Here is a 27,075-nt window from a genome sequence, read left to right on the forward strand (position 1 = left end):
ATTTGCTAATCAATTTGCGGGTGCTCTTCAGACAAACTGAAGATGTACTTTGCTTCATGACTACGGGTTTCTGATGTATAAGGAGGCTATTCAAAATTCATTCCAGCCTTTTAATTCAGCGGACTTGGAAAGCACGGAAGACAACCAAGCTGCCGTGATATAAATCTCAGAAGACATCGCTGATTTTTCAAGCCAAAATGGAAAAGTGGTCAATTTGAAAAAAAAATCTATAAATATGTAAATATATTTCCAAATTGTGTTTCGACTTACACGCAACGTTAGTATCTCCATCTTCCTCTCTCTTTCTTCTGATTATGGCATTGTGCTTCGTTTATTGGTAGATGAGTTTAAAGTTGAATTAAATTCAATATTTTGAACGAAGCTACTCATATATGCAGATTTTTTATTTCTATCTCAATAAATGTTATCTAGCACTTGATGAATGGCATGCAACACTTTTCTCCTCTTTTGAGCGTAGCTAGCAGAAAAGCATAATATGAATAGCTCCAATCTTCGTCGAACAGCTTATAGATCACTTTCTCCATACAATGCAGTACTAAATGACATGTAATCAAGTGCTCCAGGAGTGGCGTTGGGTCCCTTGTATGGTGGCATCCTCTGAATACAATATTCCGCCTGATCTGGTGGCAGCTCTCTACGTAATTCATCGGGCATTATATATGGCTGAAAGGATAATTCGTGTTCAATTATTTGTCGAAACTAAAATTTCAACCATTATTCATTTAACAAACCTTATCGGAAGCCAAAATTCTAAACGAGTCAATAACTTGTTCAGCGGTATCAGTATCGGTGCTCTCTCGGGTCATGAAATCAAGGAAAGCATCAAACTGTACATATCCTGAGCTGTTTGGATCTACCACGGCTAGTATACGCTGGAAGTCCATCTCCCCTTGTCTATCCTTGCCAATGGAATACCCAATAGACACAAGACATGATTTGAATTCCTCTGGCGCTAAACGGCCAGTGCGATTTTTGTCGAAATGATTGAAACTAGCACGGAATTCTGTCAGTTGCTCTTGTGTGATGCCCTTAGAATCGCGTGTGAGGATCTGGTTTTCAACCTGTAATTCCAATGAATGTATTAAGGTTCAAACGCTATATTACGAATGTGATGCGAACCTCGTTGATATTTCTGTTTATAGATGTAAGGAGCTGTTCCCAACCAACACGTAGTGTTTCCATTGTGTAGTGAGTGTAACGATTCTCGAAAATCATCGATTCCTGAACTGCCTGGTGAATCTTTTCCAATTCCTCAATACTTGGTTTATAAGCATAAACGGCTTGCTCATACTCCTTGAGACGGTGAAGCTGCTCTTCGAGCGAACCAGACATACCCATTCCAATTGCTGTTACAGCATCCATTTGACGCTCAATCCATGGTCCGACAGCATTTGCTTTCTCAGCGAACTGCCGACGTAGCATTTCGTTATTTTGCTGTTTGCGAAGTTCATTGGCCAAGGTTTGATCACGCTGAGGAACCAACGCTCGCACTTCAGACCATTTTCTACTGATGATATCAGCAGTCAGAGTAGTGTAGGGATTGACAAGCCCACCGGGTACCTGTTCTTGTTTGACAATCGCTTCAGCATCACGAACCAATCCCACAATAACATTGAACTCCTTATCAGCCTCCCCGAGAGTGGCTTTGAACTGGTCGTGAGCCTGAATCAATCCCTGAATCTCCTCCATGGTGTGTACGATAAACATATCAACCAGATCTTCACGAGCGCCATCCAGCCAGTTGTTGAATGGAGCAGCACGCTTGGCGAACTCCAGGTGCAAAAGATCTATTTTTTCAAGAATACGCTCAGCTTCATCTAAACCTTGACGGCGGTGCTGTGTGAGGGCGCCCAAACGATCCCACTGGTCACAAATTCGTTGGCAGCGTGCGTTTACCGAAGCACAGTCGTGATACTCCAGGGAGCTGAAATAATAAAGACAATTTTTATAAATATTATCGTGACCAGTGATACGGAAACGTTCTATTAGGGAAAATGATTTTTAGCTTTACTGGTATCCCTAGAAGAGAACGTGTTACACACAGGATAACATTCTTGACACCAGTCTTCCGAAAAACACTTACACATGTCCATGCGATTTGAAAATTCCATGTTTTGGTTTGAACTCGAACATGGTTTTCGCTAGTGTTGAATGTCTATCCCAATCACGAACAATGATACACAAACATTGTTTAACTAGAGACTGCACGCTGAGACAACTTGCAGACGATCGAGAAATTTCCATCGCAGGTACTAATCCCGTCGTTCTACAAAAGTCTTTGCAAGATACCCTGAACAATCTGTTCACGTGGGCCCTCAAGCTGGGTATCGAATACTCTACGGAGAAAACTGAAATGGTCGTTTATTTTAGGAAGCACGAACCCGCCCAATTCCAGCTTTACCTATCCGGCAAAACGATCCAACACTCTATTTTTTTCAAATACCTGGATGTATATTTTGATTTTAAGTATTTGAAACAGAAATGCCAGCAAAGAATCAATTTTCTCCAAACAATAACCGGAACATGGTGGAATGCCAATCCATGAGACCTCATTAAGCTTTATAAAACAACGATATTATCAGTGTTAAACTATGTCAGTTTTTGCTTCCGATCAGCCGCCAGGATTCATATTCTCAAGCTGGAGAGAATACAATATCCCTGCTTGTGTATAGCTATGGAGTGTTTGCATTCGACACTTACGATGAGTCTCGAAGTCTTGGCAGGAGTATCTCCGCTTACTCTTTGGTTCACAGAATTATCTTACAGATTTCTCATCCGTTGCAATATCATGAATCTATTAGTGATTGATAACTTCGGAAATCTACTCCAACTGACTCATCAGTCAAGTTTTATGTCCTTATACCATGAGTACTTTGCCCATGAAGTGCACCCTTAACCGGGCATCTCCAACCGAGTTTGCTCCCCATACTTTTGCTATTCCTCTGTCATTTTTGATCTGTCCATGCGACAAAAAATCCATGGAATCCCAGATCATCTACTCTCCGATTTTATTCCGCCGATATTTTTGGCAAAATATGGGAAAGTTAGATCTGATAAAATGTTCTTTACTGACGGTTCATTCATAAACGGGTCCACTGACTTCGGCATCTTCAATGAAAATTCCAGTGCCTCTTTCAAACTCAAAGATCCTTGTTCCGTGTATGTCGCTGAACTGGGTGCGATATACTACGCACTAGGGATCATTGAAACATTGCCCATCGACCATTATTTTATTTTTTCAGACAGTCTGAGCTCAATAGAGGCAATCCGCTCAATGAAAGTTGATAAACGCTCATCTTATTTCCTAACAAGAATAAGACATCTATTGAGTAATAGAATTATTCAAGATTACCTTAGCATGGGTTCCCTCTCATTGCTTGATTCCGGGGAAGCGGACTTGCTAGCTAAGGTGGGCGCTTCAGAAGGCACAAAAAGCAAATTGCTTATAACGATTTTTTTCACATTCCTCGTCAGTACACATTCGTAAGTTGGCAGCGCATGTGGAGTGAAGATGATTTCGGTCGTTGATTACACACGATTATCCCTAAGGTCTCGACGAGCGCATGGTCCAAGGGATTGAATGTAGATCGTGATTTCATTCGCGTGATATCTCGGCTTATGAGGAGGCGATCTGGCGTAGTGGTAACATCCATGCCTCTCACGCTGAAGGTCACGAGTTTAATTCTCACTCCCTCCCTCACTCACTCCCGACATTCTTCCAAAAATGGAAGTAAAAGTGACGAACCAGCCAAATGAGTTGAAAATCACTATAATACAGATATAAAAAAAAAAAAAAAAAATCTCGGCTTATGTCCAATCACTACAACCTAAACGCGCATCTCTATCGCATTGGACTGGCAGCAAACAATCTTTGTGATTGTGGCGATGGCTACCACGGCATCGAGCATATTGTCTGGTCGTGTAGCCGGTTCCATGCTGCCCGCTCTCAGCTTTCTAGAGCATTGAGGGCACTAGGCAGACAATCGGATATCCCCGTCCGGGATATCTTAGGTAGTCGTGATCCTGATCTTCTGCTTCATCTATACCTGTTCCTCAGAAACGCCGATGTCAACGTTTAATGATGTTTCCTTCGTTGTGTCCCTGTTTCATATCCTTCCTATCCGATCGATAAAGCGGCATTACATACACATACTCTTTACAGATACACAGGTCGAAGGTTGTGCAGGCCACTGATTATTCAACAAGAGCCAAAGGTTGTACCGCTCATGACAACTCTACACGAGCTGAAGATTGTATCGCCCAGTGACCATTCTACCCTGGATTCCTCGAGTCAAGAGAGATACACCACGATTGATATGAGGTACAGACTATGGGGGCGTCGCTGATTAATGGTCAGTTGCACCCCAATAGGAAGTATCCCGTGTCAGCCACACATACAGAGCACTGGAGACTGCAACATCCCAATTATGAGAATCTTTGTAATACTAACCTCGAGCCAACCGCGAGTAATCGGTTACATATTACTAACATAGTTGTAAGACAAAAGTTGTGAAAATATTGAACTCCCGGCCCCGTCAGGCTAATGTCATATGTGCCTTAATACAATATATATTTTGGAAAAAAATGATACACAAACATAAATATGTGAGAACAAACACGATGTTTAAAATTCAAGAACATCATGTACAAACATATCATCCGATGTCGCAGTATTCATTGCGTTCGTTTCGTTTCTTTTCACGCACGAAAAGAAATTATTCATCCTAAAACATTTCTTCGTAGAATACTTTTTCACAGAAACGAACTGGAAATTTAGTTCGCATTACTCGCGTTATTCGCATTGCATGAACTAAGAGGCTACGAGTTCATGCACATTTTGCAAGTCTGATTAAATAATCCTTGGTTTCTTGCAAAGAAAACATTCTCTGAATAGAAGGAAGCTTTCTATGAGACTTTTTTTGCGTTTGGGGAACCGACTGCACAGCGGGTGACGTCGTACAAATGCTGGCCAAATAAATAAATAAATACCCAAAAATTAGTTTTAGGTGCAACCTTCAGCGGCACACAGCAGAACCAGCAGAGAAATTTCAGCGGCTAAAAGCTACACTTTCACTACACTACATATGCTATGTGTGTATGCGATTGTATCATCTTTTCTTCTCCTCTTCTTCGCTCGTTTTATAGTTCGGGTCGTGTTCGTCGAAAACAAACAATATTAGTCATTTGTAAATATTCAAAGATCCAGCCAAAACTGCTGCTCCCGTGGTCGAGTGGTTAGCGTCACGCCTTAGCATGTCACTGCTGAATAATTCTGGTACTATATATTCGATTAAAATTATAGAAATATTGTAATCAAAATTTGTTGTGGGTAACTAAACATCTCCGCCACGCTCTATTCAATTTTAGTACTTGTTCAAATAACTAATAATAGCGAATATTACATGAATTCAGTATATAAATTGATGCGTACACTAAATAATGAAAACAATTGTGAAGAACTCTGATATCAATCGACGTTTATTTTGTTCAGAACAAATAAAGAGGTTTATTTTATTTGTCCAATATTTTAGACGAAGCCAACAACAACATACCAACATACCAACACACCACGTGTTGAGTGGTGGTATTGTGGTGTCCGATTCGCTTATTCTACTCTACGCACTGCCGGTGCTTGGGGTGAAAATGCAACAGAAACTGTACACCATGTTCGAACATCATGTGAAACATTAGGATTGAACATCGTATGTCCAAACATACTATGAATACTATGAAACATGTCACATTTTCAAATATAGGTACGAAAAATCATGTTTGTATTCAAACACAAAACTGCGAACAGCAGCGTGGACATGTTTATCCCGGACGCAATGTTTTTGTGAAACATGGAAGACTGCTTGACACTAACGAAACTACAACTAAATGTATTGAACTAGGTCACGTGGAAAATTAAATCAAGGCAAAGTCCAATTACAATGTCGAACAAAACATTAAGACCACTGCTCAAGAAAAAAAAGAAAGTGACCAAATTTTGAGAAAAAATAATCCAATCCAGTGCTTCAATCCATTTATAATAATTTATTTTCATTGTTCGACGACATCTGTTTTAATTACAGTTTAACTAGTCATTCATTTAAAAAGAGTTTTAAACATACTCAACAACTGAAATGACGCGACAAAATTTAGGACCAGTTCCTCGTTTCGGCTGTTTAGAGTCTTGTTTGGACCGATTTTTGAAGAAAATTGATTGTTTCTCGGTGGTATTTTGTGTTTTCCGGATCCTGGTAAGTATTTATCATGTAAATAAGAAATATGTAAGGTTTTCGAATTCTAGTTGCAGCCAACGAAAAATGAATCGCACGCATAATTGCACGGACACACAGCGTATGGTCATCCGCAATCCAAAACCTTCGTGTTTATGCCCTCCACGACCGCAAAAATCGGAAACGTCTGGACGCCCAAGGAAAACGACCGCGACTATAAAACGACGATAATGAACCAATGGAGACGCACATGGCACAATAGGATGTAGGTTCGGTTAGAGAATAATTATATACAGTATTTAGGAAAATACATGTTTGCATGGTTGAATTTCAATTAATTATTTGGAGAAATCATTTAAGTCTCAGATCGTTAGTTCGTGGTTTTTGAGTTTGCGTTTGAATCTCACTCGTGTCTTTAAGCGAGAAGTGAAATTTGGACAGCAGGTTATTTCAGTTGCATCTCTTTCTCCGGGAAGCTCTGCGGATTTCCGTCAGATCTCTTTGTTGTCGGCCGAGTGAGTCATCAGAATACGGAGAACAATAATTTGGGAAGAGTCACTGTTCGAGCGATTACAATTCAATTTTTCGAGACCAGTTTCCAGGCTGGTTCTTTGCCAGGCAAATATCGCGCGAGTGGTCCTCTTAGAGGTGGCGCTTAAGCCTAAAAATCCTCAGAACAGTGGCTTAACCGTAGCCGTGAATTCTGCGCGCTACCATTTTCAGAACAGGACTGGATAATTTCATGAAACCAGAATATTAAACGAATTGAATTGATTATAACGAAATTGAGTTTGAGGCACAACATTACCTCAGTGAGGGCGATGTCTATGAAAGAGTAGTCGCAAAGTTATTGATGAAGGAATTTGTTTCAGAATGTAAAATAACCCAAGAGAAAAAAATTAAATCAATGTCAATATAATACAATTTATATAATCGAATCAAATAACATTAAATAACATTGGCAGTTTTTGCTTCCGATCAGCTGCCAAGATTCATATTCTCAAACTGGAGAGAATACAATATCGTTGCTTGTTTGGACGTCTGGACGCCATGGGGTGTTTGCATTCGACACATACGATGAGTCTCGAAGTTTTAGCAGGAGTACCCCCGCTTACTCTTCGGTTCACAGAATTATCCTACAGATTTCTCATCCGTTGCAAGATCATGAATCCATTGGTGATTGATAACTTCGAAAATCTACTCCAACTGACTCCTCAGTCAAGTTTTATGTCTTTATACCATGAGTACCTTACCCACGACATGCACCCTTCACCAGGCATCTCCAACCAAGTTTGCTCCCCATACCTCTGCAATTCCTCTGTCACTTTTGATCTGTCCATGCGACAAAAAATCCATGAAATCCCAGATCACCTACGCTCCGATTCTATTCCGCCGATATTTTCGGCAGAATTAGATCTGATAAAATGTTCTTTACTGACGGTTCATTCATAAACGGGTCCACTGGCTTCGGCATCTTCAATGAAAATTTCACTGCCTCTTTCAAACTCAAAGATCCTTGTTCCGTGTATGTCGCTGAACTGGGTGCGATATATTACGCATTAGGGATCATTGAAACACTGCCCATCGACCACTATTTTATTTTTTAAGACAGTCTCAGCTCAATAGAGGCAATCCGCTCAATAAAAGACAACTATTGAGTGTTTTGGTCGAAAAATTATTCAAGATTACCTTAGCATGGGTTCCCTCTCATTGCTCGATTCCGGGGAATGAGAAAGCGGACTCGCTAGCTAAGGTGGGCGCTTTAGAAGGCACACTTTTTGAAAGGCAAATTGCTTATAATGAATTTTTCCACATTCCTCATCAGTATACGCTCGTAAGTTGGCAGCGCATGTGGAGTGGTGATGAGTTCGGTCGTTGGTTACACACGATTATCCCTAAGGTCTCGACGAGTGCATGGTTCAAGGGATTGAATGTAGGTCGTGATTTCATTCGCGTGATATCTCGGCTTACGTCCAATCACTACAACCTAAACGCGCATCTCTATCGCATTGGGCTCGCAGCAAACAATCTTTGTGATTGTGGCGATGGCTACCACGACATCGAGCATGTTGTCTGGTCGTGTATCCGGTTCCATGCTGCTCGCTCTCAGCTCTCTAGAGCACTGAGAGCACAAGGCAGACAATCGGATATCCCCGTCCGGGATATCTTAGGTAGCCGAGATCCTGATCTTCTGCTTCATCTATACCTGTTCCTCAGAAACGCCGATGTCAACGTTTAATGATGTTTCCTTCGTTGTGTCCCCGTTTCATATCCCTCCTATCCAAAGATAAACTTTTACTTAGTCGCGGCAATACATACACACACTCTTTACAGATACACGGGCCAAAGGTTGTGCAGTCCACTGATCATTCAACAAGAGCCAAAGGTTGTACCGCTCATGACAACTCTACACGAGCTGATGATTGCGCCGGCTAGTAACCATTCTATCCTGGATTCCTCGAGTCGAGAAAGACGCACCACGCTAGATATGGGGTACAGACTAGGGGGGCGTTGCTGATTAATGGTCAGCTGCATCCCAATAGGAAGTATCCCATGTCGGGCACACGTACAGAGCATCGAAGACTGCAACATACCAATTATGAGAACACTTGTAATACTAACCTCGAGCCAACCACGAGTAATCGGTTACATATTACTAACATAGTTGTAAGCAAACATTGTCGAAATATTGAACTTCCGGCCCCATTAGGCTGACGCCATATGAGCCTTAATAAAAATATATATTTTGGATAAAAACAGGAAGTGGGTTATATCTATGGTATAACCACAAGGGTGACGTAGGACTATCGTTGATTTAGAGATCATTTGTTTGAAGTTGAATCAAAATCCATTCTGAATGAATGAATAAATGAATATTTGGGGGACTTCGAAAACGAGAGCGTTACGTTGGAGGCACAAGGTTTTATGCATCCAATATAGGATACGAAAAACCTTGTTCTGAAGAATAATCTTCAGAAGCTTTCCTGCTAACTGCACTTGATTGACAAATCACAAAACCAAATGTATTATATGGATATTTTATGGATAGAAAACATTAAAATAAACTCTTTCGCTAGAATGTAATTTTCAATTCCAAGGGGAACTGGCAGATTATTTTCCAGCAACGATTAGATATTTCCACATTTTCCTCGATACTGGAAGCCCACCAGTGGTTAATACTAACTCGATAACCACCTGCTAATAGCACTTCATTGAAAAATATTTGGTCACAGTGTTACATGGATAGAAAACATTAAAATAAACTCTTTCACATGAATGTATTTTTAAATTCCCAGAGGAACTGGCAGATTATTTTCCAGCAATGATTAGATCTTTCCGGAACTTTCTGGATACTGAATCCAAACGGAAAGAATTCTGCGCGTGTATGTGTTCAGGATATCGCTTAAGTATGCTTTTTGTGTGTGATTGAATCGAGAGAAGGTGTGGTTTACGATGGCAATTTGGAAGGCAAACTAGAGGGGAATGAACTCTCTGAGCTCGAAACTTTCGGCGACTGAGCAATAATCGATTGCGTGCGCATACAATATTGGATACGGAAATATCCTACTGATGGGGAAGAATAATCTTCAGAAGCTTTCCTGCTAATTACACTTGGTTGAAAAATTACAAAATCAAATGAATTTGATCGCTGTGTTACATGGTTAGAAAACATTAAAATAAACTCTTTCACATGAATGTATTTTTAAATTCCCAGAGGAACTGGCAGATTATTTTCCAGAAATGATTAGATCTTTCCGGAACTTTCTCGATGCTGAATGGCATCCAAACGGAAAGAATTCCGCGCGTGTATGTGTGTGTGTAGCGATGTCTTCCCGGGGAACCGTTTGTGGCATCACTCTCCTCCTGATGGATTCCCTTCTGGCCTAAGGTGCACAAACAGGCTCTTGGTGACACCGTTCATCCGCGCTTTCATGATAAACGAAGAGCTTCACCACAACAGCGACAACATGCTCCAATCGCTGTTCAATTTGAACTGAGTGGATTTCCGAGCGGCGCTCGCTTTTATACCGATTGGTGATTTCAATAGCCTGTTTTGAAAGCAATTTTAAGACTATTGAAACAAGTTTTTGGATCAGAAAGTTTCAATTATAGAACGCGTAGACATTTTATCTTTTGAATGAAGTGTTTATCATACCATTTCGTTCAGTTGTTCAGGAGCTATTAACGCTCAAAATCTCGGTCTCCGGCGTAACGCTTTCGGTTTCGAAACTTTGATTTTACACCCCGGTATAGAAATGAAAGACGTAGTCCTACGTCAAAAAAAACATTAAAATTTTAAAACAATCTTCAATTCTTACTCTGCTGATATGCTTTCCTCATTTGGTGAGTAAATATTAGGGTCCCTATGAAAATGGTCATCTCGAATTTCAAAAAGTTACCCCATAAAAAATATTCATCACCTCGAAAAATCACCCTATACAAAATATCAGCTCAATCGGACTTAAGGGAGAGTGGTGCTAAGCGGTCAAAGTTCGAATTTTTTGAAAATCGAAAAATTACCCAAGGGAGGAGTAAAGGAAATCGGGGTTTTCGAAAAAAAAATTGTTATGCCAAATCTCCTAAAATTACATGAAACGTTGAGATTTAGTCTCATCTCGAAAATCGAGATCCAGTCTCATCTCGATTTTTTTTTGTAAAAAAATGTTTTTTCGGCACTTGGTAATTTTGCCGCCTGAAAAATCGATTTTTGTGAAAACAAATTTGTTAAGATAACTGTAAATCTCGACGTGTCATGCAACTTCAAGACATTTGGCATCAATTTGTTTAAAAAAACCCGATTTCCGGTGATTTTTCGGTTTTCAAAAAACTCAAATTTTAACGTTTGTGACACTAAATGAAGTCCGAATGAGCTAGAATTTTGCATGTGGTATATTATCGTGCAAATCAATATTTCATAGCACGATCCGAACGAAAAATCGAGATAATTATTGGCACCCAAAACCATACTTTTCTTTTCGTATTCTGAAAAAAGTCCGAGTACCGATTTTTGACAAAAAATTTTTTTGGGATGACACTAAATCTCGACGTTTCATGTCATTTTAAGACATTTGACATCAAAATTTTGTTTTCGAAAACCTCGATTTCTTTCACTCCCCCTTGGGTGATTTTTCGATTTTTCCCATACATTGGCATCATTCAGTAAATATTCAGTCCAAAACATGAATGCAAAATGCAGAGAAATTCTGAAAATGCTATATTTGTAATTGACTGTAGTGCTGCAGGTTTCGGGGAAAAGAATTAACGATCAAAAGATCCGGCAACACACTGGCTTTCCCACTTCTGGAAGAGTTTATACTCCTCTACATCGGTCGATCGGTACATCGGTTTTCTCAATTCAATCTTAATGAAATGAGGAATAGAAGAATATACTAGGAACGGAAACATTGAAAGGTGTTCAGCCACTTACAAATATGAAGAACTAAACAAAAAAGATACAGGCTCCGTGAAATTTTGCAGCAAATAACATCTAAATACATTAATTACATGTTTCAAAAGCAAGAATGATGAATGATGACCAAATCGAAACGCTGATCAAGAATAATTCTAGGGACACTTCGACTTTATGGACAGCATAGAAAATACCGTGAACAGTCCCGACATAAAAGCGAACATATTCTGGGAGGATATATTTTTTTAGTCACGTGAAAGATGGCAAATGATTGTGGAACAAAATTAAGCATTATCTGTGCAAAATTATGCTTCTATACGTCACGAACTATCCGGACAGCCCAATATGACCTATCCTGATTTCTTCCTGATTTTTATTTTCACTTATCCTGATTTTTGAAAATTATAGTTGGCAACCCTGGACGAAGGTAAACCTCATCGGCTCGGACGGAAAAACTTGGGTACATCGCCCAATAGGGGTCTTGCTACACATAGAGCATCTGTTGGGCAAACATCATTTGTAGAGATGGGCAAAACAGTTCACTTTGATGAACGGTTCAGTCACTAACAGTTCATCTAAGTGAATCAGTTCTTTTGAACCGTTCTTTCGCTCTTTCGTTCAGCGGTATTAAGAACAACATAGAATGTTAGCTGCAACCCAACATCAATAGACAGCTATTCATTGATATCGTTGGATTGGATAGTGTACGTATGGAATTTATATTTTTGAAATTTAGTCCTTCTTCAAAAGTCGCAAACTGTATGTGAAAATATGTTTATCGGCCGACAAAAGTATATGTAATAATAACATAAAATATATACAAAATATATGCAATTTTTCATATTTTCTGTTTGGACAATACACAGGTTCCATGTAAGATCATATTTCATTCAGAGAAAAAATACAAACCATCATGATAACACGTACGCGTAATAGGCCAAACAATGGATTGAAAGCAACGAAAAAACTTTTTTCTTAACTTGCCCTCACTATGAGATTTTATGTTACCTAATTCATGAATCCCCTTTCCCGGATTTTTTCTGATAATCAGGAAGTATATATATAAGTATAATATTACGCGGAATTGAAAGAATACATGAAATTGAAAATATATAGCTTTGACTTTAAAACTACGAAAATCTAATTTAATTTTTAATCCAAAATTGAGTATACATTAACAAAATAAACCTTGCGTTACGTGCATTTTGCTCATAAATGACATAAATGACATAAATGACACGGAGGCGATCTGGCGTAGTGGTAACATCCATGCCTCTCACGCTCAAGGTCACGAGTTCAATTCTCACTCCCGACATTCTTCCAAAAAATGGAAGTAAAAGTGACGAACCAGCCAAATGAGTTGAAAGTCACTATAATACAGATAAAAAAAAAAAACATAAATGACATAAATGACAATTGTTTTATTTTTCTTACAAGCGTTCTCGTTATATTAATCTATTCCGTCCAGCACAAATCAGTTCAGCTGCACTCGTCCGTTCGCAAACAGTTCGCCCGCAACAAACACTTCGTTCTCAAACAGTTCGTTCCCAAACAGTTCGCTCTTAATCAGTTCATTCACAAACAGTTCACTCTCAATCAGTTCGCTCTCAAACAGTTCACTCGCAAACATTTCGTTCTTAACCAGTTCATTCACAAACAGTTCACTCTCAAACAGTTCACTCGCAAACCGTTCTTTCGGAATCAGTTCGTGGATAGAAAAAGAACGACCGTTCGTTCACTCTTTTCGGCGAACTAGTTCTTTTGTACCGTTCGTGAACGGTTTGCCCATCTCTAATCATTTGTTTACATTCGTAGCTTCTATACAACAGAAGCGGATTCATTATCAATCGACGTTCTTGTAGATGATTTAAATATAGTTGCGATCTATCTATTAGCGCGAAATATTTCATAGAGCTAACATGAACTTTGTGAAACAGTTAGGCAAGCTATTTACCGAACAAGAGCTTTTATGTGACGCATATTGCTTAACTTAATAGCACCTATTTCGCGATGTTCATTGAGCGACTTTCCCACTGGATTTGAATCGAAAAAATAACTGGAAAGGATTATCAGCATTATGTTCGAATGCTTCCTTGTATTTTTCATGAATTAGTCAATTGATAGATTTTCTACGTTTCCGATCAATTTTCTTATAGCCATACTTCACTTCTCCGCAGAGCATTCAGGTACCCGGAAATCATATTTGAGAGTTGGTTGATCTTTCTGGCTGAATATGTTTTTAATTTCAATATAATCATCTGCTTTTTTGGCTAAACTAACCACCGATTAAGGGTATCTGCACACGAATATTCATAATAGTTTACTTCTTCACGAGACCAGCATTCCAGAGTAAAAAGCACAAAGCCTAAATGGGAACACACTTCACCTAATCCGGCTATACAATCACAATGTGCAAAAATAATATAAAAAATAAATTATTTATATAAATTATTAAAATAATTATTTGAACAAAGCTCAATTTTGTCGATCCATATAAATCCTATGCAGCGATCTCTTTTACCTGCCCAACAGATCACTAATACATATGCACGCTGCAAGCACCCTATGGAGAAGGGAACACCATGGTGTGAAGTGCTTCTCATGGTACGGGGTTGATCTCCGATACTGGGTGGATAAGAGCATGGATCAGTACCTCTACGCCCAAATCCTAAGGGATGGGCATCTGCCACACGCCGAGTGGCAGTTCATGCAGTATAACGATCTAAAGCACACCGCCAAGACTGTCAAAAAGTGGTTCCAGGATAACAAAGTTCTTTTAGTTGTAAAGTATGCTTAAAACGCATTTTTTAATCAATGACTATTGTTCTAACTACAGATGTTATAAATTTCTTCGAGCAATGCAAACAATTTATAATAAATGATTCAAAGTGTTGGATTGGATTATTGTTTCTCAAAGTTTTGTCACTTTCTTTTTTTTTTTTTTGCTTGAACAGTGGTCTCATGTGTTGTCCGACACGGTACATCTGTCGTGGAATTAAGTTTTAGCAACGTGCAATGAAATTGGGAAAAGTAATGTGATCCTTTTCCCGTTTCGGCCGGGGGATTTTTCGTCAAAGAAATTTCCTTCGACTTGCATTGTGGTCACGCGTATTCTAAAGCTTGCCCCTCAGAATACATTCAAGGCGTGTTATTTGGCTTAAGAAATCTCAACTAAGTATTAATAAATGACGCTAGTTAATGCATACGTTGAGACGGCAAAAGTTCCACAGGGAACGTTAATGCCATTCAAGAAGAAGAAGTGTGATCCTCTCGTTTTTCTTGCTACTAATGACAGCTGCAACCACAGACCACTTCATGTTTGTCTACGCGAACCTACATGCTATTCACACGTGAACGGAATAAATTCCCCCAGAAAACTACTACCCAGAAAAAGTGTAGTAGGCCAGAAATGTTGTGGCGCGGGAAGAATATCATGGTTATAAATGACTAACGGAGAACAGCGTAATCTATACAAATAAGAAAGGTACACCAAATGTGTTGCTAAGCGCGAAATCCGAGGAGGGAATCGTCCGATTGGAGCCGTCTTTATTTTGTTGTATTCGTCTCTGCCCGTAGATCAATGTTTAAGAAGAGAAATCGGAAAAAATCGGAAAACTCCAAAGGGAAGTCGGAAAACTCGAAAAATTGGATTCCCCTATGTTCTACAACCACATCGAGATATGCGTTGTCAGTCCATTTGATGTTTGCGCTATCGAAATTATTCTTTGTTCAAAAATAAAAATGGATTTTTAAATGAAAAACCGCACTTCTACATCTTATATCTATATAAATGAAAATGGAACGGATTTCGGCGGAACTTGATATCTGTGAGCGGGATTGTTGGTGAATGGCACCAAATGTGCTTGGACCCTAGAGGATGCCAAATACTACGAAACGACAAAGTAGTCGCAGTGGGTGAGCGGAAAGGGAGACTTTACCACCTGGAACAGCCGATCCAGAAGCCTCTTTTGTCACCAGGTTGCATTGAAAATTGGGATACCGTCATTTGGATGCCGTGAAGCTGATTATAGGACCGAAAATTGTAACCGATTTGAGGAGTGCGGTAATTTGATAAACAATTTCAGAAAATACAGTCGCTCAAGGGTTAATCGGAAGCCTACTAAAAGATTTGCCAATAGTAAGCCTTATGTTAAATCGGTTAGGGAAAATGCCAAAGATTCTGCGAGCAGATGGAGGCGGGGAATACTCGAGTACGAAGTTGAAGACGATTCTGGGCGAGAACGGGATTATTTTTCAACAGACTGCACTTTACAGTCTGCAACAAAATGGAAAATCCCAGAGGAACAGGAAGGCGTATCGTTCCCTCGACCCAACTGACAAGATATAGATGAGCTCAGGTGCGAAGTTTTGGAGATAAAGATGAACACGAAGGAATCGGTGCGAGAGATTCAACAGCCGCTAATATCGGAAAACATTCTGGAAATCGATCGGAGCGTGCAGCAGCGAGATACTCTAGAAGCTGAGGGTGTGCAGCAAGAAGCATCAAGAGCTGATCGAAGGGTGCAACAGGAAGACAGCAAGGAGGTGTTTGCCGAACCGGATATTTTAAAGTACGATACAACCAAAAAAAAAGCATTGGAGGGCGAGTTTTTCGATATTCTATAAAAGACCCTGTTTGCGGAAGATCCAGTCTTGTACTTCGGCGGTCGGAACGGGTCAATAAAGGACAATCATCGGAGTAATTGTTGGACTTTTTATCATTTTATACTTACTTCAATTCTTGCGCTATAGCAGCTATTTGCTCGACGCGGTCCTGATGGGCTGCGAGATCTGATTCGAACGCTTCGTGTTTTTTCTTAAGAGCTTTGAGTTCATTCAATTTGCAGTTGCGATAGTCCTGTGATTGCAGCATCTCTTCTTTACCCTTGGTCCATTCTTCGTGGGTATCGGCTTTGTGCTTGAACTTCTGAGCCAGATGTTCCAAACGTTCTAAACGCATGGTTTCGGCCAAAAGCCATTCTTCGAAGGCTTTCTCCGCATGTTCCAATCCTTTCCAAGCGTTTGTGATATCGGAAACCATCTTTCCCTCGGTTGGCATATAAGCTGGTCGGTTCGATAGACGAAGTTTAGTCTGCAGCGTATTGAAATTCGTTTCCAGTTTAGCCTTCTGTTCGACACGTGGTGGCTTATGTTTGCGCCTATAGGTTCTGTACTCTTCGAGCTTTTTCTGAACCCCAGCCAGTGTGCTGTCGGACTGTCTGGAGTTTAGCCACGGCATAGTGCGTCGAATCCATTCCAAAAGCTAAAGATAGAGAATATAGAAGATGCATACAAAAATATTCATCTCAACGCAAAGTGCAGCATATGTGGAACACCTGTTGAAACATACTTTTTGACCAGCATTTCAAACTTTGTATAACTCGCATTTCAAATTTCTATTACTCTTGACACAATCGATGACTATTTGATCGAACTATTTGTTGCAGAATAATAGAAATAATTCTATTGCTGTTTAAAAGTAATGCTTGAAGCAGAATGCATAATGTGGAAGAAATATATTGAAGAAAACACTCACATCACTTGCCAATCGTTCATATTCTTCCATGAGTCTTTCGTTTTCCTGGTTGACCTTCAACACCTTGCAAATACGATTGGCAGCTGTCTCCGCCTGTGGAAAAGAAACGCATCATGACAATATACAGAAGTAAAAAAGACCTCATAATCATACAAATATGACACTGTTAGATTTTTTTCTGTAAAATTCGAACGCAATTTATATACCCGCAATTTATATGCCCAGAGTTTTTTTTTAGTGAAAAAAAGATTTCAAACACAAGAGTGTAGTACATGTTAATAAAATTATTTAATGATATTAATTTCACGATAAACAGACCTTTTGTGCACCACTGAAGCAATGGTAATACGATGACACATAGGTCATGACAGCTCGTTCATCTGGCATAGCGGTATTCTGCAGATCTATAGGGACAATCATCAAAAGTAAAAGCAAAAACACATAACAGTTTAGAGATGAAGCAAACACACAATCAAAACATGTTAGAAGTAAAGATGTGGAAATATGCAAAGAAAGTTGACTGTTGAAGTACATTAGATAAGAGATTGGTTTGTACATTTTCAAGTGCAATTTTGGCATATTGAGAGTAGAACTTAAAAACAGCGTAGTTGTTAATTTGACCTCAAAGGTACAGTGCGCCCTGAACAACCGATTCATCGATCAAAGCTAATACGTATCTAGGAATAGCAACGCCGAAGCCAAAAACCTATGATGTAACATTAATTATGCATTACAATGGAGCAAGAATTTTCGATGTGTCTTCTCTTCTCTTGGATGACAAAAACGTTCCCAGTAGAACTTTCCCTTTCTCGACGTAGGTATTACTTGCGTAATTTTTATTAGTAGTACTTAGTTGAGATTTCTATGCCGAATAACACGCCTTCAATGTATTTTGGAGCAACAAGCTCTAGAATACGCGAGACTACAGTGCAAGTCGGAAAAAATTCTTCGACGAAAAATCCCTAGGCCAGAACCCGAAATCCCTGGCATGATAATGTGTGACGCTAACCATTCGACCACCAGAGCACCATTCGATGAGTCCGGAATTTAAATAATGATTTAAAAAGTGTCCGGATTTCTAATCACGGTACAATGAAGAAATTTACAAATTTTGAACAAATATAACATGATTTTGTGGAATTGTGGAATTCATAACTTACATGAATGCCTTCTCATTCTATAGGAATAGTAATTTTTCACGCTATGATATGTCATGATTTTTTAGTAGTTCGATGTGGGTGGGATTGAGTCAAAAACGGAGAAAGTTACTATTAGTTATATCTTGACAAATATAGCGAATATTTCTGAAAACTGTGAACCGTTCCGTAGGAGACATATTTTCACTACTTCCAATGCATAATACTTAACTGTAGTACAAATAGTTATTGTTTAATAATTCATCAAACTTTGAGTCCGACTCCGACTTGTGGCGAAGCTCTTGATAAAGTACAGTAGGACCCCGATTATCGAATTCCATACTAATTCCACAGACCATCCCGAAATTTGTCAGTGAGTGGTACGTTCCTGCTCTTTTGTTTTGGTCATGGCTTTCATATTATCCGTTCAATGGTGTAAATAACATTAAAGATATAGTTCGATGATTTATGTATTGATAAAACAAAGTTTCCACGCTGAAATTTCTTTTTTTTTGCGTGTTTGCATTTTAAGTTCTATCCGCGATTTTCGTTATTCGCGGTGTCTCTGCTAGACTATTCCGCGGATAATCGGACTTCTACTGTATAGCAACTTGGCGTCTACACCCCAATCTATAGCGTTTTTAGAACCAGCGCACGTACGATTAAATGCCTTTTCCAAACCCTGGACTGCAAGCTTAACGTGCTGATAGTTTCTGTTGGCTTCAGATATCACCTCCCCAAGGGTCACAAAGTATGAGTTAATGCCCACATCCGGCCGGAAGGCGAGCTGCCGGTAATTCAGTTTTCTGTTTTCGGACAGCCGTCTATTCAGCATCCTTTCCAGGCTCTTGGATGTATAGGAGGACAGGGGAATTGGCCGGTATTCTTGAACGGTGTTGCTGCTTTGGCCAATCTTCAGTATATCTATTATGTTGAGAAGAGTGGTTTTTCCTAGCAGGGACATCTGTTTGAGCGTCTTTTAGACGGCGCTTTCGTGGCCAATGGACTCTTGTAGGATTGATCAGAATGACTCAACGAGACCATGAAGCCTGACCCAACCCAAAGGTCGCTTTGACCGCCACTTTCATGATAATCTTGTTGAATGGTGATCGGGGCTTTATCATACATCCATTTAGACCTGCGAGTGGTTTGTGGGAGCGAGTCGCTTATTGCGATGGAAAACAAATAATGATCACTATTTTGTGAATCGTGAAATGATCACTATTTTGTGAATCGTCAACTGGGGAATGCTGAGATGAGTCTTGAAGTCACTAGAACGATATTGGGATCCTTCAAGCCATCTAACGCCTAATGTAGCTTCTGTATTAACTACGAATAAAGGGTGTGTCGCATCAAATTGCATCACGGAAAAAACGCTGTAGAAAGTTAATTTTTAGGAATTATATCTTCAGCTTTCGCTTATAATCAGATAAGAGTGTATACATCACGTTGGCCATGCTTCACTGTCAATTTTTCGTAAATTTGGAAAAATGTCGTCGAACGAAAAAGAGCGTCGTGAATTAATCCTGTGCACTCATTTCGAGAATCCGGAGTTGTCACATCGGGACATCGGTAAGATGCTGGGAATCGTCCAATACACGGTCAGCAGAGTACTAAAACGATACTTCGAGAACCTAACCATCGACCGGAAGGTGAAGAACAGCAAAAATGGATGCTCCATCAGTGAAAAAGATCTCAAGCGCGTAGTTAAGCAGTTTAGACGTGATCCGAGAAGTTCGGTCCGGGATGTCGCCAATAAGCTGAATTTGTCAAGTTCATTCGTCCAGCGGACCAAGCAGCGGGAGGGCCTGCGTACATACAAGGTTCAGAAGGCTCCTAACCGCGACGAAAGGCAAAACATGGTGGGGAAGACGCGAGCCCGGAAGCTGTACACCGAAATGCTGACGAAGCCGTATTGCCTGGTAATGGACGACGAAACCTACGTCAAAGCGGACTTTGGTCAGCTGCCGGGCCTGTTGTTCTTCTCCGCAGAGGACAAATTCAGCGTTCCGGAGGACATTCGCAAGCAGAAACTATCCAAGTTTGCCAAAAAGTACATAGTGTGGCAAGCGATCTGCTCTTGCGGAAAGCGGAGCGCCCCCTTCGAGATGACCGGCACGGTAAACGGGCAGATTTACCTTAAGGAGTGCCTACAGAAGCGCTTACTACCACTATTGAAGCAGCACAAGGGCCCGACCATCTTCTGGCCGGATCTCGCTTCGTGCCACTATTCAAAGGACGTGTTGGAGTGGTACGAAGCCAACGGGGTAACCTTCGTGCCAAAGGAAATGAACCCGCCCAACGCGCCTGAGCTTCGCCCAATAGAGAAATATTGGGCGATTATGAAGCAGGCCCTCCGGAAAAAAGTTGTCAAATCGGAGGCGGACTTCAAGAGAAAATGGATTTCTGTTAAAAAAAACTACAACCTGACGTTGTACAGAACCTTATGGACGGGGTAAAGAGGAAGGTGCGAGCATACGGGCTTGGGCTCGAAGTATGAATAAAAAGAAAATGCCAAAAGTTGTTTAATAGTTTTAATTTTACTGTCTAAAATTTTTAAAAGGATCGGTCTACTGGGCGAATTTCTACAGCGTTTTTTCCGTGATGCAATTTGATGTGACACACCCTTTAGATACAGATGATGGTCACCGGTATAGGAGCCTCGATTCTAACTGCTTTTATCCACAAGTCGGTAGCAATTTGTTTCCGCAAATGAGGATACCTAAAGCAACGAAGTGTTGATGAACGGAGCCCCAATTCGTGTGCCAGAAAAAAATACCTCCGAGGATTTTCTGGACATTCGATGGTGTTACTCAATTTATCTTATGTAGAGCAATGATCGACGGACACAGTTATCGGTCAAGGATCTCTAAATATCTCAGGTTATTATACAACCCATTGATTTTCCACTGAAGGACAAAGTTTGTCGTTTTGATGGAGGACGGAGACCTCACCTGCTGGTTAGAGGTATTGTGGTACCGTCGCCGTCGACGACAAACTGAAGAACTTGTCATCCGGAGGCATGATGAAATTGTCTGGGAGATTCGATTCTGGTGCAAAATCTTCTAGGCTCCATTTGACCGTGAAACTAGCCCGAGAGGGAACAGGACAGCGGCCAGGCAATCACAAATTACCCAGCGATCGCCTCTCCGGCACGACGGCAACCAAATATTTGCAATTTGATGAATTGCAGAATGCATTTGTGAATAACTAATCTTTTACACCAAAACAACCGTGATGATTGGGTATTCCAACAGGATAATGCACCAGTTCATAAAAGATGTGGCATGCTTCATTGAACAGGTGCTTTAGATTCTCGATTCTCCGGCTTGTTTAGCAGATCAAAACACAACCAAAAACGTATGAAGAGTGATGATATGAAGAGTTGATGCAGGTAACAAAGCAGTATCCTTTGCGTAGAACAGTATACAAATTCTAACATATTCTAACCTACGAACCTAGGTAACCTACGAGTTATAAATTTGTTGAACTTCATGTTAATTTTGTAAAGGAATGATAGTTTCCTATCTATTTTGGATTTCTGAATACTTCGCGCCTGAACTCAGCAATAAAGTTCATAGAGCTAATCTTTTATACGAAAATAATTATTATATCCTACACTTTATACATATCTTCAACCGAACTCTTACATATCTCTGAAAACACAAAAACGAGAGGTTTTAACGATGCGATGAGATCATTGGGATGAAAACTGTTTCATAAATGCTCATTGCTTTTATGCATATTTTAACTGTCAATCAGCCAACTATCAATAGAGGCATCCAATGCGGTGTAACATGTTTAGGAAAAGTCGCTGTTGAAAATGTTCGATTCTAGATCACCACGACATGACCAAAATTACATAGAAGTATTGGTATGATCACTCCATTAGCTTACATTTTGCTGCACGAAAATGTCTGATATTTGAAGAAATGGCAAGAACTTCAATGTATCTTAGTATCTTCTCATTGTATTAAGCAAACAATTTAGAATAAGTTATCATTCTGGTTTACACATGCACACATAAATCTCTGTTTGTTAATTATGCTATTTGGATCATTTTATACAAGGTGGAAGCGAACACAGTATTAATTTGTTTCCAAGCAAAAACTGGATCGTTAGGTGGATAAATTCAAACGACACTGATGAGAACAAAGCGAAGAAAACAGTTTATCCCACTGTGTCCAACCTGTTGTGCTCCCTGGAAAGCATGGTAATAACAGGATACGTATGTCATAATGGCACGTTCATCTGGCTTTGGAGTGTTGATCAAATCTATATAGAATTAGGCAAAAAATATGTTTGTCATCGATAAATTTATCGTCATAAATCAACTGCTTATGTTATATTGTTAGAGGTTTACCATAACCAGATAATTGACTTCAAAATTCACTTACCATCTGGGTCTAACATTCTTGGAATATCCAAATATTTCTCGGCGACATCAAACGCAGTGTTCAAATTCTCAAGTGGATTGTCTTTAGATAGCTTGGAATAGTCGATCAAATCTGGTCTATGTCTATGAATTAAAGCACAGAACGCTAGACCATCCTATTGGATCGAAAAAAAAATCGTTTAAGTGTCTGAGAACATGGCATGAAAAAGACCAACAAAGTACCTTGAAACTTAAATGGAAGTTTTGAACATTAACATTCTTGTAAGGGGCAGTTTTACGCTGACACCAAAGCAATAAACCTTCCTTGGCAGTCATTTCTTCGACGGAGATGTCCTGAATAGCGAAGCGGAGAATGATGGTCCAGATCATACCCAATGTCATTTTGAGGTTGCCATCAACGATTTCTTCTGCTCCAATGGATACCAACTTCACACCCTTGGAGGCAATAAAATCAAGTGCCTTGTTTACGTTGGCAATCTGAAAGGAGCCTTATATGGCATACTTAGTCACATTAGCTGTATTGTTCATACTTACTTTATGGAAACGCATCTTGCCGCGGTCGGGCTTTGGTAAGGTTTCACCAGATATAACTTCCAACAACAGCATGAGTTTGAGTCCATTTCGAAAATCGTCCTCAATATTTTCAATTGAAGTGCCGGCTTTGCGTAAATGGCTGTTGCACCAAGCGGTGAAGGTCTGAAAGTAAATATTGAATGTTTTATAAGGAACCCTGAATACAAATATCAATTCGTAATTCTAATTGAAGTGATAGTCAATTCAAAATGAAACAACACTAATATGTTATGACTTCTACAAACAAAAATTCTCTTTAAATGAACTGTTGGAGCACCCTTTTTATATTAATCAGAACCCGGTCTTGTAGTAAAGAACAGTCATATCGATCTCATCTACTTTATATACTTGAGCTGTCTTGTCATTATATTCGCATTGACAGCATTCAGCAATGTGAAGCGGAAATGATAATGAATTTCAGGTGTTATAAACCTACCTTAACATAAAAATTATGAATGAAAATTTACTTTCCAGTAACGAATATGGATTCCATGTGTTAGAGTAAGACTTTTTTTAGAAAAATTGTGAAAAAATATCGGACAAAAATTGTGTCTGATAATGATTAATTATTCTAATAAGTTTCAGTGGAAACACCAGAAACAGTTAGGGTCAGGACTACATGTTCTAAATAATCAAATAACATGCATTTTCGTTCAACAATTTAACAATTTAAAAGTGCCTTAGGGCCTGACAAAGGATAATAGACGGTAATTTGCCCAGACGCCTGCACTGTCAATCTGATTTCGTACATTTGTAATCGCGGATACTCACATTGCCACCACATTTAGAAAAAAATCTATCCGAGGGAGAAGAACGTGGTGGCGGAGCAGTGGATTCAAGCTCCAAGGTCAACTCCGTCGAATAAAATCATTCGAACAGCACACGGAGTTGGCTACTAAAGAATGCAATCAAGTTTTGTTCCCTGTGCGAAGTATCCATAAATAAAATGACACAATAGAGGCGAATGAACTGAAAAGTTTAAACCCTCTTAAAGCCAAAAAGAAGAAGAAGAAAATTACACAAATGATTCAATCTTGGCGCCATTCAAGAGAAAGAAGAAGCTATTTGTACCAGCCGATGGTAGAAGTCTCAAGTACAGCATCAGTTTAAGCGGGGGATTTTTTTCACCGAAATATACATACGAGGTGCGAAATAACTGGTGGAAATCGAATGAAGAGTACCCAGACAGTTAACGACGTCTTTGGGAACTAAATGTCAATGTTCAGCTGTCACTAGGATCAGTGCTGTTGATTATCACCCAGAAGGATGGGATATTACTCATTTAAGACAGATGCGAAGCAGCAGCGAAGCCTATGAAGTTAACCAAAGTTTCACTGGGGAAATGCAAGAGTGGAAATTTGTTGAAAATATCAATGGTAATCATCACACATTAGATCACAATCATAGGGCGATCGCGCAAGAGATCGAGCAGATACTCTCAAATTCTCCATCTTCGTTTCGTTTAGGTGGCACTTGAACACGCACGATCCTTTCGAGGATCAAGTAAATCAAACCGTAGAGGTTTGACGGCCATTGAGCTAGCGAATAATCTCTGGCTCACCTTCTTGAATGATGGTGCTCAAATCAGAATCAGAATATATGACAGATCAAACCAATGCGATTGACGGACAGAGTTAACTGGGTGGCATATCGGGACGACATAGATCGCCCAGAGCTTTATTCTACGTATTCCGATCTTGGTCAGCTAATTGAGCTTATGTTGAATATTGCTGCAAATCACATTGCCACAAGTGTGTTGCCCGATTGAAGGAAAGTTCCTTGAAGAGACGGAGAAATTAGGGACAAAACGTCTTAGACATAACACTCTTAGAGCCCCCGCACACTCCAGACTTCTGTCAGCCGATAGTTTGGTCGGCTGATAATTTGGTAGGCCGAGTACGGAGCGATATGTTTATACGCAATGATGTTCATATCCTCTGTGTAGCGAAAAGCAAGTTAAATTGACCCACCTACTGCGTCATCTAAATAATCACCATAATTCTAGATATGTGTGAGCGCAAGATGATGGAAGATCAGTTTAGTTTCACTCAACACTCATGAAACACATGATAGAGTGTGGAAAGAGAGCGCACAAACTCTCTACTAGGGTGCCAATGAATGTATGGGAAAAAATCGACCCTAAAATTGCAAAAAGGTACCCTATACTAAATGTTCATCACCTCAAAAAAAAACACCCCATGCCAAATTTCAGCTCAATCGGACTTAACACTTTCGTCGCCCTGTCACCCAGATATGGGTTCCTCGTTCAAATTGAATAGAATTTTTAAAACGAAAAATCACCGGAAATCGGGGGTTTTAAAAAAAATGTTGGGGCCAAATGTCTTAGAATTGCATGACACGTCGAGATTTACAGTTATCTAAAATATTGTTTTGTCAAAAATCGATTTGGGGGTCTCCGTAGCCACATTGGTTGCGCGTTCGCTTAGTAAGCGATCGATCGTGAGTTCAAAACTCAGGGCCCTCATTGACCATCTTTGTGTTGTTACAGAATAGCTACGTCCACGCAACAATCATCAGCGATGGAGATCGATCCACGGTCGAAATAAGTTCGATTCATCCATACAACTGCTCTGCTTTGCCAGACACATCGGGCTACTGTTCTATAAATAACTCAACAATGATCAAACAACTGTCTCCGCTGTCCGGTGGTCCAACTGGATAATGGAAGAACAGAAAGAATACCCTTACGCCTAAATGGCTACTGTGTGAATGTACCATATGTAATGGTATAGAAGGAATACTGGCGAATGGCAACTGTGTAATGTGCTAATTATAGATATGATAACCATGTGACATGTACACGATTAAAATTCGGCTCTGTTACAGCTAAAATGCTAATGAGCCTTAAATAAATAAATGGGATAAAAAAAAATCGATTTTTCAGGCGGTAAAATGACCAAGTGCCAAAAAACATTTATTTTTGACAAAAAAAAATCGAGATAACTGATAACTCTAAAAAGAGTCACAGAGTGCCGATTTTTGACAAAACTTTTTTTTTCGAGATGACACTAGATATCGACGTCTGAGTTCTACTAAGCAATCAATACGTCAATACATTTCCACAAGTACTGCTCGCAAGTGGACAACTTAAACCGATCCAGAACCAGAACGATCCAATAACAAAGTCCTTAATTGGTCAATGTGACTTTTTGTCTTCTTGACCACACTACAAATTATTTTGGAACCAGAATAGGAAGTGTTATTCCACCAGCTGAACTAACCGGATATCAGATTCAGGTCCTTGCAGAATTTTCTCAAGCACAAAAAGTTCGACTCTAAAAACAGCATAGAAAATACCCTTAACAGTTTTCGATGTAAAAGCAAACACATCCTGGGAGGATAGAATTTTTAAGTTACATGAAATATGGTAAATGATTGTGCATTCATCTGCCTATAAAACGGTGCTTTCTTTTTCTCATGAACTTTACGGACAACCCGATATAAGCTATCCTGATTTTAATGTTCATCCTTCCTGATTTTGAAAATTATAGTTGGTAACCCTGCACATAGGTTAAATTTTAGAAGAATTCAAAAAATCTGCAAATTTTGGTTTCAATGTTCGGAAAGGATCAGCTTCAAGCAACGTTGCGAAAACTTTCAGAGCTTTTATAGCAATGCATCTTGGGAAACTCAAACGGCTATATAATAAGTTCGGTCCGAGGTACAAACGTAAACCGTAGATGGAATACGAATGCAACTCATCACACAAGATTCCATTCGTCATTCCCGTCAATACTTCCTTCGAGCTCACTCGATTGACA

At 39.7% G+C, this 27,075-nt stretch overlaps 1 protein-coding gene across 4 annotated transcripts in view; it reads right to left on the reverse strand.

Moving 5' to 3' along the window:
- Positions 1 to 213: 213 nt before the first annotated feature.
- LOC129779373 (alpha-actinin, sarcomeric) overlaps positions 214 to 27,075 on the reverse strand; it is a 55,422-nt gene continuing 28,560 nt past the window's right edge. For 2 of the 4 annotated variants that reach the window (XM_055786800.1, XM_055786798.1), the window contains exons 3-11: positions 23,255 to 23,416; positions 22,943 to 23,197; positions 22,722 to 22,875; positions 22,514 to 22,599; positions 17,189 to 17,281; positions 16,386 to 16,915; positions 1,141 to 1,945; positions 753 to 1,082; positions 214 to 684 (exon numbers count right to left, since the gene is read on the reverse strand). In XM_055786800.1, the coding sequence (XP_055642775.1) occupies positions 526 to 684; positions 753 to 1,082; positions 1,141 to 1,945; positions 16,386 to 16,915; positions 17,189 to 17,281; positions 22,514 to 22,599; positions 22,722 to 22,875; positions 22,943 to 23,197; positions 23,255 to 23,416 (2,574 nt within the window). In that variant the 3' untranslated portion in view covers positions 214 to 525. Of the gene's footprint in view, positions 685 to 752; positions 1,083 to 1,140; positions 1,946 to 16,385; positions 16,916 to 17,188; positions 17,282 to 17,506; positions 17,593 to 22,503; positions 22,600 to 22,721; positions 22,876 to 22,942; positions 23,198 to 23,254; positions 23,417 to 27,075 lie in introns of all 4 variants that reach the window. The other 2 variants (XM_055786801.1, XM_055786799.1) reach the window with 2 other exon arrangements.

The sequence above is a fragment of the Toxorhynchites rutilus genome, chromosome 3 (assembly GCF_029784135.1).
Source record: "Toxorhynchites rutilus septentrionalis strain SRP chromosome 3, ASM2978413v1, whole genome shotgun sequence".
Taxonomy (NCBI): Eukaryota; Metazoa; Arthropoda; class Insecta; order Diptera; family Culicidae; genus Toxorhynchites; species Toxorhynchites rutilus.